At 52.4% G+C, this 17,715-nt stretch overlaps 1 protein-coding gene across 5 annotated transcripts in view; it reads right to left on the bottom strand.

The window, feature by feature from the left end:
• Positions 1–3,988: 3,988 nt before the first annotated feature.
• Positions 3,989–17,715, bottom strand: part of LOC111155689 (protein arginine methyltransferase 2) — a 40,443-nt gene continuing 26,716 nt past the window's right edge. For 2 of the 5 annotated variants that reach the window (XM_022515987.1, XM_022515988.1), the window contains 5 exons: positions 10,716–10,891; positions 7,927–8,056; positions 6,945–7,081; positions 5,269–5,440; positions 3,989–4,601 (listed from right to left, as the gene is read on the bottom strand). In XM_022515987.1, coding sequence (XP_022371695.1) covers positions 4,569–4,601; positions 5,269–5,440; positions 6,945–7,081; positions 7,927–8,056; positions 10,716–10,891 — 648 coding nt within the window. In that variant the 3' untranslated portion in view covers positions 3,989–4,568. The remainder of the gene's footprint in view (positions 4,602–5,268; positions 5,441–6,944; positions 7,082–7,926; positions 8,057–10,715; positions 10,892–17,715) is intronic. The other 3 variants (XM_022515989.1, XM_022515990.1, XM_022515991.1) reach the window with 3 other exon arrangements.

The raw sequence follows: 17,715 nt of genomic DNA, 5'->3' as shown, positions 1-17,715 counted from the left end.
GAACCTTGAGTCATGGGACCAGCCAGAGAGACACCGTTTACAAGTTTGCCCAGCCCTTCGGACCCACTGCTCTCCATTTAGGAGCCGGCTGTGGGGAGGGTCAGGTGGTAAGAGGGACTCCTGATTCCACGTTGCCATGGCCAGCTCTCCGGTAAACCAGCTGAAGACAGAGCTGCGCCCCTCCCTGGTGGCTTGCCTGTTACTCAGGGCCTTCCCCGCCCCGAGGTCCTCCCCAAGCCTGGTGCTCCTCGAAGTCCACAGAAACCCACCTCCCATGCCCAGAGGCAGTGGGCCCTTGGGGTTTCACAGACCCCGGCAAGGCCCACACCTCCCACACGTCCTCATGGGGCTGGAGACTCAGCACCCGCCTCCCCCCGGAGACTGCCACACTCTGCACACGTGTTCTGGCCAAACCTACAAAGTGACTCCTCGGAGCCTGCCCCATTTCCCAAGCACAGCGTGTGTCCCCCGTGGGTCGCCCATCCCCGCTGGGTTTTCCGAGGTCCCCAGCCATCCCGGCTGCACATCTGCTGCGGATCTGCGTGGCTTCCTTGGCACGCGACCACGGAGACCCAGGACAACACACAGCTCAGCAGCCCCAGACACCCCGTCTGAGCCGGCCCGTGTCTGAGGACAGTTCTGTCCTGCTGGCTCTGGGCTGCCTCCCCTTCCTCCCGTCCTCCAGGCGGGGAGCTCATGGCACCATCTGCTGGGCGTCTCCCAGGTGCTGAAAACAAGCAGGGGCTCTGTCCCCCGTGCTCCCCGTGGCTGTGGACAAGAAAGCGCCCCAGAGCCCAGGACCGGGCACAGATAGGACAGCTTGAGGCGGAAGCACGGGCCCCCAGAAGAACCAAAACAAGAAGACCGTGAGTGCTGTGAGGCATGGCCATAGTCTGCTGGCAAATGTGCAACTGGGACCGAATGCAGAGAAGAGAGAAAACAGGGCAGAAGCACGGAAAGCAAAAACTCCAGACTGCACGAAGACTGAGGAATGCTGCCCTCCCACAGACTCAAGAAGCTCGTGAACTCCACGCTGCTTAAGAAGAATACACAGAGACAAGATGATAAAACCGCTGAAGACCAAAGCCGCAGAGCAAAGGTTAAAAGTCGGGAAAACGTGGGACCTGGCGCAGCCCTGCCAGCCAGGAAGCGTCGGGCACCAGGCCCGCCTCGCCCACCACTGCTGGGGCATCCGACCATGGAGCGTTCACGAGCCGGAAGAGCTGGTGGATTTTGCTTGCTGGGCTTCTACCTTTCTGTTCTTCCAAGTCCTCTTCTGAGCAGTGTCTGCAGGGCGCCGGGCCCAGCAGCGTTGAGAAGCTCGCCTGCAGGACAGGAATTCCGCCCCGGGATCTGGTATAGACTTTGAAGTAGGTGCCGGAAGGAGTTAAGACTTTGGGGCTGCTGGGATGGAATGAATGTATTTTGCATTCAAGAAGGACATGAATTTTGGGCAAGGAAGCAGGATGCTGTGGTCTGAATTGTGTCCTTCAAATTCCAGAGGTTGAGGCCTGTCCGCTCTAGGCACTCTTAAGACGATCATACACTCGGGGCTTGTAAGAGAGGCTCATGTCTCAGTCCAGAGCCTGGGAGGCCGACATCCAGGTGCCGGCACATGCAGTGTCTGGTGAGAGCCTGCTTCCTGGTTCCCACACGGCCCTCTCGCCTCGTGCTCATGTGCAGGAAGGGACAAGGGAGCTTCCCGGGCTCTCTTCCATGAGGGCACTCATCCCAGGCATGACCTATCACTCCCCAGAGACCCCTCACCTCCTTACACCATCACAGTGGGTGGATCAGATTTCAACATACGAATTTTGGAGGGACACCAACATTCAGCACACAGCCAAGCCCTGACGCCCAGCGTGACTGTAGACAAGGGCTTCGCGGAAGCAGTGAGGCTAAATGAAGTTGCTGAGATGCGGTCCTCTTTCAGGCAGATGTGTCCTTCCAGAAAGAGACACCAAAGAGCCCGTGCTCCATCGCCCTGTCGTGGGAGGACACATGAAGAAGGCGGCCATCTGGAACCAAACTGTCCAACCCTCCCAGCCTCCGGAGCTCAGCCGCTGCTCCGACCCCGCCGATGGTACTTGGTTACGGCCGCCCAAGCAGACTCAAGAGACTCCAAGTCCTGCTGACAGGACAAGCAGACAAAAGACTGAGTCAAGAGCCAACTGCGTGAACAAGACACCTGACAGACCTGATCTCAAGGATGTGTTGTGAGCTCTGTGTCCGACCGGAGACACACACAAGTAGTTGTGAACACAGCGGACACCGGCGAGTCGACCAGTTCCAAGACAGCGAAATTACCCTGGCTGTTCTCAGACCGCAGTGACATTCAGCGAGAGACTCATAAGAAAAAATAACTAGGAAATCCCATCTTTCAAAAGTAAGCCACAATTTCTAAGTAGCCCATGGTACAACAGAAGAAGAAGAAGAAATGAGAATGGGAATTAGAGATTATAGGAAACTGGGAGATAACTGAAAACACATCAAGATACGTAGTTGCAACTCAAGCAGTTCTAGAGGACAATCGGGTGTTGGTGCATCAGGAAAGGAAACAAGGTGGAATCCACGACTGAAGCACCCGCCTCCTGGGGGACGGTAACCTCAACCCCTCCCTCACGTCGATGGCAGGGACCACGGCCGGGTGGAGGCCAATCTACAAACCAAGGATAAGATAATAAGTGCATACACGAGACGACAGAACATCTCACACATCTTGGAAGAGGAGAAGAGTCCTTAAACAGGACACAGTAAGTATTACCCATAAAGAAAAACAATGTCAAATTGGACAAAATAAAACTTAAGAACTTCTGTTTATCAAAACACTTTAAAGCGAGGAAAGGACAAGCCAGAGTTGATGCTCACAGAGTCGACGCTCACAGGACTCCTTGCAGGAAGCCCTCAAGGGCCCTGCAGACCTGGTGAGACACAGACAACCGCCCACAACCATCGGCGCCAGGACGGGCTAGAGGCAAACCGCAGACGACAGTGGGGGCCGAGGGTGTGCGGTGCCGGGCCTCTCACGGCCACGAGAAGGGCCGTCAGAAGCACGATCTGGCCGTCCCGAGTGAAGCTGAGCTCCGGGCGCGCACATACATACGGGCACCCATCGTGGCAGCCAGACACGGGAAACAGCCCAGCCCTACCCCCGTGGGGGAGGAAGACGCGAGCTGTGGCACGCCAGCTGGCGGGATACGACACGCGACCTGCGGGCGGGTGTCCTACATGTCCCGAGAGCTGGAGGAGGCAGACACGAAGGATGCTGGCCTGCACGGCTGTCACACCGTCCCGCCATGAGCAGGTGGCTGAACAGCAGCAGCTTCTATCTCAGGGTCTGCAGGCTGGACGCCAACGTCAAGGCTCCGGTGCACCTGGTGTCTGGAGAGAGCATCTCCCAGTTCCCGGACAGCCACCCTCTGCTGGGTCCTCCCGTGGGGGCAGGGGCAGGATGCCCTCCGGACTCCCTCCTCCAAAGGCACGAGTCTCCTCACAGGGGCTCCCCTTCACGGCCTAACCACCTCCCCAAAGCCCCGCCTTCTCATAGCGTCATCTTGGGAGGTCGCTTCCGACCTAGGAGCTTTGGGAGGACACAAACCGTCCATACAGAACTTATGACTCCACTCCACAATGTTCAAAACCAGGCAAAAGTGATCTGTGGTGTCAGAAGTTAGGCATTACCTACCCTTGGGAGGTACCGAGGGGAAGGGGCACTTGGAGGCTCCCGGCAGGCTCAAGTGTCTCAGCCTGAGCGCTTGGTACACGGACGTCCGCTCTGAAATTTTGCCCATCTACAGGCTCATGACTTACACAGTTTGGGCTGTAGATCTTGTATTTCAATAAAAAGTTAACTAAAAATCCAAACAATACAAAAAACTGTGGACCTGTCCCTCCAGGCATGGAAGTTTCTATCAGAGGAGAAAGGTTCCGAAGCAACGCATATAGCGTGACCCTATGCTTGTAAACAGAGCGTGCGCACAGCAATGGGTTACACACCAACATCATTTATTAAAAAATATTTATTGTGCATGTGCGATGTGCCGACACAGAACGGATCTGGAAGACATCTCTACGACTGTACTACCCATGCAGAGTCCCGTCACATGCACGGCCAGCTCCGGGGCCCGCACGGCCTGGGACAGCCCCATGTCCTGCATGGTGGGGGGGGGGGGGCAGGGCAGCAAGGACACCACGACACACGATGCATGAACAGTCACTTTCACAGGACGACAAGGGTGATGTGTGTGTGTCCTACGAGTTTAGAACTAGACCTAGCTAGGGACACTGTGCCACCAAGTCACCCACAAGCCAGCACTGTGGACACCACTGGTGGACACCTGCAAACACAGCCTACTTCTAGAGGACGGACACAGGCAGTGACGGTGGTGAGGGACTTCCCGCCGAGCCCGACGCGGTCGGCAGATGACTCTGACGACGGGACCAAGCCCGCAGAGGCGGGTGCTGTCGCCCGCCAGGCAGCGAGGCGGGGGCTCCTGTCCCAGGGCGTCTTCATCGCTCAGGCTCCTTCCTGCAGCGTCAGCTCCCCGCTCCCCACAGAGCGTCAGCTGTCATCTCCAGATGGGAAAGACCTTCTCTCCGCCCTGGCAGAGACAACAAAAACAAAGCCATCAAATCAGCAACCACTGCAGGATGATTAACGTGCAGTATTTCCTGATTAACTGAATGTCGTACCAAAGAACAACATTTAGGTGCAGAAATTTTTCTAAATACACATTAAAACTTTTAACATGAAATTAGCATAAACAAAGTATAAAAGAGGTATTAAAACATACAGACAAACCATCTGATTTTTTCTGCTCTACACTAACCCCTGAGTGTCCCCGGCTCAGCAGTCTCTGAGAGACACCAAGCCCCAGGCCCCAGCTGGCCACAGCCTCACGGTGGGCAGGATGGCTCCACCACCCTCAAACCACCGCCGTGGTCAGAAGATGACCCGCACCACACCCCTACGCCACATGCCACCGGCCCCGCGTCCGCCCCCAGCCTCCCCAGCTCTCCACTGGGGCCTCCTGGCCACAGGAAGGGTGGACCTTGGCCGGGCCGGGCTCTGCCGTCACAGACTCACCCTCTTGCCCTCTATTTCCTGTTCTGCACATAACAGCATCCTCTTCCCATCAGGAGGATCAGAAAAATAATGCAGCGGACAAGGCCGTGTCTTGGCTGGTCAAGGGCTGCCACCATGATCACCCCAGACCCGTCTCCCAAGACCAGCACCCCCGCCCCTGACTTTACAGCTAAGTATCTCACTTTCTGTGACGTGGGGTCTTGCGTGGAAGTGACAGACCAGCTCAGCGCCACGGACATGTGCCTCCTCCACACCGGGTTTCTCTGCAACACAACCGAGCCCGTGACCACGTCCCCCGGGACGACGGAGACAGGCTCGTCCATCATGAAGAGCACCTGCTTCCAGTGGGTGGTTCTGCAAGGCATGGGGCAGGGGTCACCGCGCTGGAGCCCGACCCCCCAGGCTTCCCCGCGGGACGGACGCACCCCAGCCCGACAACCCTGATGGCCTCTGTGGGGGCAGGGACTGAGTTACTACGACCCAGGGCAGCGGCAGCCCCTGGACACGGCACAGACTCCGGGCGGGGGAGGGCAGCTGGCACTGGTGGCTCAGAGCACACACGGCCGGGCCCAGGCCCCTCACTCCTTGCCACAGCCCCACACCTCCCCAAAGTCCCCTGCTTGGTCTCTGAGCTGCCAGTGCTGGAGTCCCTGTTTCTGCAGCCCAACAAGTCATCGTTCCCGGGCAAGTCCGGTGGAAGGTGAGGGGACAGCCGTAACATCGGGGAGACGCAGTCACACTCCCGAGCTCCTCAGGTCTTACCAGCTCTGACAGCTTGGCACGACCACCCACTGCCGCCTCTGCCCCACACCTGGCATGCGGCCCACGGTCCCCCTCACCAGCCCACCCTCCCTCCTGCCTCAACCACTGGGAGGGTCTCTCTCTGCCCTCAAAGAGCGCCTGTCCCGTGTCTGCACCCTGCGCGCCTACACCACCTGTGTGTGGACGCACCGGGGGAAGACCACTGGGCACACGACCGTCCCCTGCGTGTCTGCCACGGTCCTACCCTCACCTCGCATCTGTGCTCGTGGGACCTGGAAGGAAAGCTGGCCAGAGCCCCAGCCCCGCCTCCTCCACAGGACACTCAGGGTGCACAGTCCCTCGCCTCTGCCCCCACTTTCCAGAAGGGCATCTGGGGTCCTCCTGGGCCCACTGCCATAGCCGGCATCTAACCAGGTGTTGCCGCAACCCTCCCTGGTCCAGACCAGTTACCGAACAGGACAACAAAGGCCCCAGAGGGAGGCAGCATCCCCACGGGGGCTGCTGTCAGCCACTGAAGCAGACGTCAGCTTCCCAATGTGTCGAGCAAGTGAGCGGCATCACGTCACTCCGTGAAAAACTGTCTCAAGGGGCACCTGGGGGACTCAGTCCGCGAAGCCTCTGCCTTCGGCCCAGGTCACGATCCCACGGTCCTGGGATCGAGTCCCACATCGGGCTCCCTGGCTCAGCGGGGAGCCTGCTCCTCCCTCTGGCTGCCGCTCCCCCTGCTTGTGCTCTAACAAGTAAATAAGCAAAATCTTGTTTAAAGAAATTTGTCTCAAGCACTGACCTTCTCCCAGAAAGTCGGAGTGGAAAGCCCCTAGAGCTCTATGAGACCACGGGACGCTAACGCAGCTTCCAGGGTCAAGACCAAGTCTGCTCCTCCTAGCCACGCAGGGGTCAGAGGGCAGCCCAGGGGGAGCCCAGCGCGGGGGCGGGTGGGACCTGGTCCGGACTTGCCCACCCAGGGCCCGCAGAGCCTGCTCCGCGGCCCAGGACCGCGAGGTCTCGGCCAGAGGGCTGACCACCCGAAGGCAGGCCAGCTGCGTCAGCTCCTCCCAGGCTGCTGGCGGGGCCCCCGCGGGAGACGCACACTCACGGGTGGAAGGGGCCTGTACTCAACACCAGCTGGGGCTCGTCCTCCTCCAGACTCTGAAACCGCACGCTGAACCAGGCCGTGAACCCGTGCAGCGCGCCGGCTTTCCTGATCTCGAAGTGCAGCTCGCCTTTCATCGTCTGTGCAAGCGGACGGTAAGAAGGAGGCACGGGTTCTGTAAGCACAGGACTGGGCCACGAGGGTCCCCCCGAGCAAGAACTAGCAACTGTCCGCCGGGGCCCGCCTCACAGATCCCACCGCCCCCTGCACTGCCCTCAGAACCATCTAGCTCAGCAACGGCCGACGGGACTCGCCGGTTTAGCTGAACACCTCCAACACCACGTAAAACTTCCTCCTCCTGAAACTACTAAAACTGGCATCAGAAATCCAAATGCTGCAGATAATGAGAAAAGGTTTCAAGCAATTTGGGCCTCATCTGCCCAGACGTGAGTGGAACCGAATTTCCTCCCAATTCTTTGCACAAATGAAGTTCCAGGCCAGGTTTCTATTCTGCAAAACTACGTGCAGAGTCAAGAGTTCAGTCTCCACATTGTTCTGCCCGTCGGAACCCCGCAGGGGCTGCCCAGGACCCCCACACTCGCTCGCTGCTCCTGCACCTCCCCGCACACTGTAAAACGAGGTCCCGCGGCCACATGTGCCGCCTCGTGGCAACAGGGGAAGTAAAAGTAGGACTTAAGAATTCTGTCATCAACGGTAGTGAAAACAATTTTAATTCAGTCCTTGAAGAAACCGGATATGATGTATTAGAATCCAAAGACGCTGAAAATATTAAACATAAATCTGAAAAGAACGGATGATGTTGAAGAGGCCAGCGGTAAAGAAAAGAACTTAAAAATATAAAATACAAAATCAAACATAAAAAAGCAAAGACTGGGAAAATCAAAGCAAGGTTCATGATGTTCGCAGAGAAGTCTCGGTGTGCGTGCACCGCTGACATGAGAGGGAAGCGCGCGTCTAGTCTCACCTCCAGGTCCGCGATCTGCACAGTCCTCATGTCCAGCTGCAATATCGTGCACGGCTCCGAGAGACAGTCTTCTGGTTTCAAAATGTGGTTATACTTGGGCTTCGAAAAAAACTCCTTAATTGCTAAAGATCTAGGGAAAAAGTCAAAGGCATTGCTCAGAGACGCAGACCAACATCTCGGGCTCTGACACACACGCACGACCACAGCACTCGCTGCTTCTCTCCAGCGTTCGCAGGAATTCCAAGCCACGGCCTGCGGCACAAGGACACGGAGACCGGCTGGAGGTCCCCACAGGCGGCCTGGCGAGACCACAGTGCAAGCACCTCCCACCTCCACCCTCTTCGCAGGGCCTGAGCTCCTGGAAACCAACCGTTCCCACGTAGGCAGTGCCCAGACCCATCCCACCGCCCTCCTCCTGACACGTGGACAGAGTCCGTGGGAGCCCAGCGCGGCTCACTCGCCTGACCCAACCTCATCACGTGGACACGTCATCTCACAGCACAAGAAGGGCGAGTACAGGACAGTAAGATATTCACAGTAAATAAGACACTCCTGTTCTAGGTGACCCTCTATGACCTAAATCAGCCCGACTCTCAGGAGGGGTCCCCGCACACAGGGGCTGAGCCCCCACACCGTCCCTCCTTGTCACTGCGCCTAACCCCACTGCGGAACATGGTGCTTGCCCAGTCGCCACTTACCACGGGAAATGGTTCAAAATTTAAGCACAGCACTAACTTCTAAAATAACAATTAAAGTCAACATTTTAATGATGCCACGATATGGCCAAGTTTTTAAAAATATTTTTCTGATAAAAATAATTATGCACATATAAAGAATTGGGAAAATACAGAAAAGTCCAAAGAAAAAACTTGAGTCTCCCATGCCCTTGCCTCGGCACTCTGCTACAGTCATTTTCTCCCCTGGAGCTTGACTTACATGTTTTATGCAAGCAGAAGCCATTCTGCATATGTGGTCTGTGTCCTCCCAGTGTCACCATCTCTTAATCCATCGGACGGATGTACAGCAATCCGGCCTCACCCTACGGAACCGTCTGTTCCCCGTGCTGTGTGTTCGGGAGCACGCCGTGGCCCCGGAACCGACGGGGAAGGTGGTGGATGCCCCCCGTACCCACAGCTCTGGGCACACGGGCTTGTCTCCCCCATCTCACCTACAGCTCAGACAGCACCAACTGCCGGTTTTGTTTTTTTTTTTTTTAAAGATTTTATTTATTTGAGAGAGAGACAGTGAGAGAGAGCATGAGCGAGGAGAAGGTCAGAGGGAGAAGCAGACTCCCCATGGAGCTGGGAGCCCGATGTGGGACTCGATCCCGGGACCCCGGGATCATGACCTGAGCCGAAGGCAGTTGTCCAACCAACTGAGCCACCCAGGCGTCCCCCAACTGCCATTTTAATGTGATCTTTGTCCATCCGGTTGGCAAAAATGTCATTTAATTTGCATTTCAATCACTAATGATGCTGGGATTTCTTTCAAATATTTACTGGTGACTTTATTTAGTTTTTGTGACTTGCTTAATTCCTGTGACTGGGCTATAATTTCACTGGACACTCAGCTTTTCCTAACTGACTCTAGGGTCTGCCAGCGGGCACCTCCCTCCAAGCCGCGGCTGCCTTTTAAACCGTACTCAGCTGCTGACACGCGGAGGCTGTCCGTTTGTACAGACTCAAGTCCAGCGGTGCTTTCCTTCTTTCTGTTCACTTTCTTTCCATCGAAAACCTGACACATGGGCCCCCACCGATTCCGAGAGTTGATGCAGATGCTTTAACACAAAACTCTTAAATCCATGTGAAATTAAATTTCAGCACACAGTATGAGAGAAGGAAAGAAGTCTCAAGGGGCTCATCCGTGGCCCAGAACACTCTGCCGCCTGTGCCCCTCACGCCCCATGTCTCCCACGCACACTGCACGGGCCCGTCCCGTGCCGCTGCTCTGTCCTTTCCTGTCTCAGGACCACTCTGCCCTCATCACTGGGCCCCCAGCTTAGACCTCACACCTGGCCCTAGATGAACGACGGGCCGGCTCTGCAGGGGACCTCTCCTCCCCACCCCCTTTGGGGTCTGGGTTGAGAGTGCAGTGGTCCAACATGTTAACTGGGGAAGGCACCTTCCCTTGGCATTATTGTCTCTTTTGCTGAGTTGCTTAATAAAGGCCAAAAGGGCCCAGAGCCTCCCTTCTTCTGCACCCAGCAGACGTCCATGCTCACCGGGCCCTCACGGCATACATGAGACGTCCTGCAGTACTGAGCAGTGGGGCCCCTACTTCCCAAAGCTGACGCTGGCACCCCCAGACAACCATGGCACGCCAGCTCTGTCACCATCTTCTTATGAGCAGCAACAGCGAGAACAGGAAGGCCTCATCAGCCAATCATTTCAAGATTACAACCGAGTTCAGCGGTACAAGTGCGTACCACTTGTACAAGCACTCTGGGGCGTTGCTTCCTCTGCAAACTGCCAGGGAGGACCTCACAAATAACCTTTTCTGATCCTTTAAAACCGAACAGATCTTAGTAGGAACACATATTTGTGTGTTAACAGACCATGTACCGATAAAGGCCTCATCTGTAACCGTGACCACATTTTCCCACTATATTTGAGCCTTGCTAACTCCCATCACATCTGCTACCAGCGTAAAGGCTCGAGGGTCAGCCTGCCGAGTTCTCAGGCCTGGCGTGAACCCCCGTCAGCGCCGTGGCGGGCTCCGCACTCGGGCCGCACTCGGGTCTCCCCAGCCCGCGCAGCAGAACACGCGGGCACACGCCCCGCCACACTCACTTGAGGGCACTGAGGTTGAACTCGTAGGCGTTGTCCCAGAAGAGCACCTTGCTGCGGTAGTCCCGGTCGGCGCTGCAGGGCACCAGGTGCAGCGCGGCCGTGGTCGGCCAGATGACCCCGCCCTCCTTCAGCCACACGTCCCGGGCGTACAGGATCGACTCGATCATGAACTCAAACTGCACAGGAGGGAGACACACAGGGGACATGGCGGCGGAGGCCGCGTCTGTGACCAGTTGTCTGGGGGGCCGACCTATACCCACAGCAGCGGCGGCGCTGACCCTTACCACGGCCTCCGCCAGAGTCCCACCAGCTCCCGTGAGACTGAGTCTACAGCCAGGCGGCCGCCAGTCAGGAGGCAGCTTCACTCCCCCGGTCCCCCGCCGCCCCACGCCAGCTGGTACCCCGTTTCTAACAGCCCCAAAGGGCTGCGGAGTTTCCACTGTCAGACTGTGTAAACTTGGCCTGGGGTATTCTCAGAATTTTCACAATCCTGTAAATTCACTGAAATCACCTCCTAAAAACATGAAACATTAAAAGCAGGTGCGCCGTGGAGGTTCACATGGTACCAAAGTCGTAAGAGCAGCCTAACAGCACCCGACACCCTCAGAGCTCCCCGGACAGGCGGGAGCGCTGGCTGGCAGCAGCGGCAGGAAGCCAGCCTTTGTGTCAGAACCAGGGACTGTGAAGAGTGTGCGGGGAGCGTGCTGGGAGCGTGCCGGGAGTGAGTGGGGAATGTGCCAGGAGTATGCTGCCAGTGTGCAGGGAGCGTGCCAGGGAGTGTGTGGGGTGCGTACAGGGAGTGTTCCGGGAGCGTGTAGGGAGTGTGCCAGAGTGTGCAGGGAGCATATCAGGAGCGTGCAGGGAGTATGCCACGAGTGCGGGGAGTGTGCCAGGGAGCTTGTGGGGAATGTGCCGTGTATGAGTGTGCGGGGAGTGTGCGGGGAGTGTGCAGGGAGTGTGCAGGGAAGGCTAGAGGCACTTCATTCTGTAGCTGAAGGGAAGCCACTAAGGGTTTGTTCTCAAATAATTTCAGGCGGTTTTCATTTCAGAAGTACTGGACGTTCAGTATGGAAAACTTCAGAAAAGTCAGAAAAGCACAAACCTAAACAAAAGTCATGAGTAAACCCAGCACCAAAGGAACCACTGCTCGTTTGGCACTTTATCCCAAGGACTTTTCTTCACGTGCACAGACATGCACGCAGGTGAAAACCATATACAGATAATTTTAAATTCTATTTTATTAAACTATCTATGGTAAATCAGTTAGTCTACCGATTTTAACCCTTGTATGGATCTGTGTAACCACAATCGGGAGGGACACAGAACAGCTGCATGACCCCAAAACCCTCCTCCCACCAGCCCCAACCTCTGGAAACCGCTCAGCGGCCCCCCCGCAGCTCTTTTGGAGAATGTCACACAAATGGAATCACACAGTACATACTTTTGAGACTGGCTTCTTTCCCTCATAATAACAACTTTTTCTACACTAATAGGTTCTGTCCTGTGCTTTCCATCCTGTTCTATGTCTTTCCTTGTTACAGTATCACACTGATTCCGTTACCCTTACCGATGCCACCCGGCTCTCTGGGGTCTGTCCCTGGCACCCGGGCACCAGCCGCTCACACTCTATCGCCTGGCAGCAGCCCTGGTGCGGATGGACCCCGGACGCTCATCCAGTCACCTGCTGGCGGACACTTGGGATGTTTCCAGGTTTTTGGCAATTTTAACTGGAGCAGTGTAAGCACGTGCAGGTTTCTGTGTGGGCACAGCCGGCGTTTCCGTGTCAGTACCCAGAACTGGAATCACCGGGTCACGCAGCACGCGCACCGGTACCTCCAGAGGACACTGCCCAATGGCCCCAGAGCGGCTGCGTCTGTGCCGGGAGCCTCAGCGGTCCACCGCACTCGGAATCACGGAAACCGCAGCCCCGGCAGGCGTGCAGTGGCGCCGCACGCGGCCGCAGTCTGTGCCCCGACGACTGCGGTGCTTCCTGTCTCCTCACACGCTCCCCTCTCAGCCATCTGTATACTCTGGCAAACTCTCTGTTCAAGTCTTTTGCATATTTCTCACTTAGGTTGTTTACTTTCTTCCTGCTGAATTTTGAGAGTTGTTTGTATATTCAGGACACATATTAAATATGTGATTTGCAAATACTTTCTCCCACTCTTACCATGTTTTTTCATTTTCTTTTACAGAGCAGACATTTTTAATTTTGATAAAGTCTGGCATATGCACTTTTCCTTTAATGGATCGTACTTAAGAATCAACCAAAAACTCTTTGCCTAACCCATGACAATTTTCTCCCAAGATTTCTTTTTAAAGTTTTATAGTTTTACAGTCTATGCTATTAGATCTAGAATCAATTTTGAATTTTTTGGAAGAACGTATGAGGCTTAAAAATGAAGTTTTTTCTCTTTTCTTTTTCACATGTGGATGGCCAACTAACTGTGCCAATATCTTCCAATGAAAAGACTATCTTTTCTCTATTAAACTGATCTTGCTCCCCTGTTAAAAGATCAGTTAACCATGTTTTTAGGGATCAGTGTCTCTACTTTGGCCATCGACCCATGTGTCTGTCCTGTCACCAATACCGCACTGTCTTTGCCACACAGCTTTACTCTAAGCTTTAAAGTCAGGAACGTAATTCTTCAAACTTTATTCTTTTAAAAATTGTATCCGCTGGGGCGCGTGGGTGGTTCAGTGGGTTGAGCATCTGCCTTCGGCTCAGGTCATGATCTCAGGGTCCTGGGATGGAGTCCAGCATTGGGCTCTCTGCTCAGCAGGGAGCCTGCTCTCCCTCTCTCCCTCCTCCTGTATCTCCCTCAGCCTGCCCCTCCCCCTGCTTGGGCTCATTCGCTCTCTCTCCAATAAATACAATTTTAACAAAACCAAAAGACAACTGATAGAACGGGAGAAGATATTTGCAAACGACATATCAGATAAAGGGCTAGTGTCTGAAATCTATAAAGAACTTATCAAAGTCAACAGCCAAAGAACAAATAATCCAATCCAGAAATGGGCAGAAGACATGAACAGGCATTTCTGCAAAGAAGACATCCAGATGGCCAACAGACCCATGAGAAAGTGCTCCACATCACTCGGCATCAGGGAAATACAAATCAAAACCACAATGAGATCCCACCTCACACCAGTCAAAATGGCTAAAATTGACAAGTCAGGAAATGACAGATGCTGGCGAGGATGCGGAGAAAGGGGAACCCTCCTACACTGTTGGTGGGAACGCAAGCTGGTGCAACCACTCTGGAAAACAGCGTGGAGGTTCCTCAAAAAACTGAAAATAGAGCTACCCTATGACCCAGCAATTGCACTGCTGGGTATTTACCCTAAAGATACAAACGTAGTGATCCTAAGGGGCACGTGCACCCGAATGTTTATAGCAGCAATGTCCACAATAGCCAAACTATGGAAAGAACCTAGATGTCCATCAACAGATGAATGGATAAACAAGATGTGGCATATATACACAATGGAATACTATGCAGCCATCAAAAGAAATGAAATCTTGCCATTTACGATGACATGAATGGAACTAGAGGGTATCATGCTGAGCGAAATAAGTCAATCGGAGAAAGACAACTATCATATGATCTCCCTGATATGAGGAAGTGGAGATGCAACATGGGGGGTTTGGGGGGTAGGAAAAGAAAAAATGAAAGAAGATGGGATCGGGAGGGAGACAAACCATAAAAGACTCTATCTCAAAAAACAGACTGAGGGTTGCTGGGGGGAGTGGGGACAGGAGAGGGTGGTGGGGATATGGACATTGGGGAGGGTATGTGCTATGATGAGTGCTGTGAAATGGTGCTATGATGAGTGCTGTAAACCTGGTGAGTCACAGACCTGTACCCCTGGGGATAAAAATACATTATATGTTTATTAAAAAATTTAAAAATTAAAATAAAAAAAACTATCAACTATTCCAGTTTCTGTACTTTCCAAATAAAGTTTACAATGAGCTTGTCTACACAGACCAAACAACCCTGCTCCGACCCTGACTGGAACTGTGTTCTGTCTACAGACCAGTGTATGAACATCATTATCAGTTTGTCTTCCAGTCCATGAACACTGTATCTCTCCATTTATTTGGGTTTTCTGTGACCTCTTTCATCAGCATCTTATAGTTCTTGGCCTATAAAACTTGTACATGTCTTGTTGCCTTTCTAAGTATTTCACATCTGGGGGCTACTGCAAAAGCTACTGTACATTGTTAGTGTATAAAAACCCTCAAACAAAAATCAGCCGCCTGAATCCAGCAGTACATTAAAAGGATCCTAACTCTCGATCAAGTGGGATTTACTTCTGGGATGCAAACATAGTTCAACATACAGCAAATCAGTAGATGTGATATACCACATCAACAAAATGAAGGATAAAAATCATATAGTCATTTCAATATATGCAGAAAAAGCATTTAATAAAAATCAACTATATTCCATGATCAAAACCCAAAAATCTACAAATTAGGAGAATATCCCACAACATAATAAAAGCCACATATGTCAAGCCTAGAGCTAACACCATACTCGACAGTGAAAAGCAGGAAGCTTTCCTGCAAGATCACATGAAAGACAGGCATGTCCTCTCTCACCACTTTCATTCAAGATAGTACTGAAAGTCCTAGCCACAGCAATCAGGCAAGAAAAGAAATTTAATAAGCATCCAAAGCAGAAGGGAAAAAGTAAAATGGTCTCTATTTGCAGATGACGTATTATATATAGAAAATCCTAAAGACTCCACCAAAAAAACCGTTAGAATAACAAATTCAATAAAGATGAAGAATATACATTAATATGCAAAAATCAGTTATGCTTCTATACACTAACAATAAACTATGAGAAGGAGAAATTAAGAAAATAATCCCATTTACAGTTCCATCAAAAATAATAAAATACCTTGGGGCGCCTGGGTGGCTCAATGGGTTAAAGCATCTGCCTTCGGCTCAAGTCATGATCCCAGGGTCCTGGGATCAGGCTCTGAGTCCTGAGCATCGGGATCTCTGCTCGGCAGGGGGCCTGCTTCCCTCTCTCTCTGCCTGCCTCTCTGCCTACTTGTGATCTCTGTCAAATGAATAAATAAAATCTTTTAAAATAGTAAGAATAATTTAAAAATACCTCAAAACAAATTTAACCAAGGAGAGTAAAAAAGACAATGAAGAAAGAAATTAAAGAAGACATAAACAAACAGAAAGACATCCCCTGCTCATGGACAGGAAGAATCAGAATTGTTTCTATGTCCACACTTCTCAATCTACAGATTCAATTCAATCTCTATCAAAATCCTAATGGCATTTCTCCCAGAAATAGGAAAAGCGGTCCAAAGACTCTAACCGAACACAGCAATCTTGAGAAAGAAGACCGAAGCCGGAGACATCACATCTCCTGGGTTCAAACTGTATTATAAAGCTATCATAATCAAAACAATATGGTACTGCCTAAAAACAGACACGTAAGTCAACGGAACAGAACAGAGAGTCCAGAAATTACCCCAGCATATGTGATCAATTAATTTTCAACAAAGAAGCCGAGAATAGACAATGTGGAGAGGAGAAAGTCTTCGAGACGGTGCTGGGAAAACTGGATTGCTGCACGCCCAAGAGTGAACAGGACCATGTTTTACAACACACACGAAAATCGACTCCAAATGGATTAGAGACTTGATTATAAAATCTAAAACCAAAAAATTCTTAGAAGCAGACACAGGGAATAAGCTCCTTGACACACTGACCATGCCAGTCATTTTTTGGATTAGACACTGAAAGCAAAAATAAACCAGTGGGGCTACATCAAACTGAAAAGCTTCTGCACAGCAAAGGAAATCATCAACAACAAAAAGATAAAGTTTCACCCAATAAGGGGTGAAAACCCAAAACATACAAGGAACTCCTACAACTCAACAGAAAAAAAACTATTTTAATTGGACAAAGGGACTTGTTTTCCAAAGTCATACAAAGGGCAAGGACACATGAAAAGGTGCTCAGTGTCACTCAGCATCAGGGAATGCAAATCAAAGCCACACTGAGGTGTGACATCATACCCCTTAGGTCAATTATCAAAAAGACAACAGGTGGAACGACCAGGTGGTGCAGTCGGCTGATCATCTGACTCCTGGTTTCAGTTCAGGTCATGATGTCAGGGTCGTGGGCTCAAGTCCCATGTCAGGCTCCGTGCTCAGCGGGGAGTCTGCATCTCTCTCTCTCCCTCTGCCTCTCCCCCCTGTGCTCTCTCTCCCTCGCTCTAAAATAAATAAATAAATCTTTAAAATAATACAACATATAGCAGATGCTGGCAAGAATATGCAGAAAGGGGCAGGCTCTCGCACCGCTGGTGGGAACATAAACCGGCGCAGCCACTGCGGGAACCAGTGTGGAGGACCCTCAGGAAATCAAAACTAGAAACACCACAAGACCCAGCAATCCCACTTCCAGGTTATATCCAGAGGAAACAAAACCACTATCTCAGAGAGGTGTCTGTGCTCCTGTGTTCACAATAACCAAGACAGGACAACAGTCTGGGTGTGCACTGACAGACGAACAGATCAAAGAAAACGTGGGAGATACATACCTGAGACCACATGATACACACTCTAGACGCGGATAAACACGGCAGGGAACCCCTCAGCCCTGGGACAGAGGAAAGCCTGCTGTCTGCAGGAACACGGATGATGCTCGAGGGCCTTCAGCTACTGAAGTGAGCCACACAGAGACAGACCGACACTGCATCCTATCACTTACACGTGAAATTCTAAAAAAAAAATTTAACTTAACCCATAGAAACAGAAAGTTAAAAAGTGGTTACCAGGAGCTCAGGGGTGAAGAAAATAAGGAGACACTGGCAAAAAACTATCAATTATAAAATGAGTAAGGTCTGAGTATCTATTATATACCCTGGTGACTACAGATGAAACACCGTCATGGGGAGGTGAGAGATGTGTTAACTCAATGGGGCAGTGGGGCAACGGGGAAGCTGTCAGTAATGTACAC

The sequence above is a fragment of the Enhydra lutris genome, unplaced genomic scaffold (assembly GCF_002288905.1).
Source record: "Enhydra lutris kenyoni isolate GAN:26980312 unplaced genomic scaffold, ASM228890v2 scaffoldscaffold43, whole genome shotgun sequence".
Taxonomy (NCBI): domain Eukaryota; kingdom Metazoa; phylum Chordata; class Mammalia; order Carnivora; family Mustelidae; genus Enhydra; species Enhydra lutris.
This window is presented reverse-complemented; position numbering and strand designations above follow the sequence as displayed.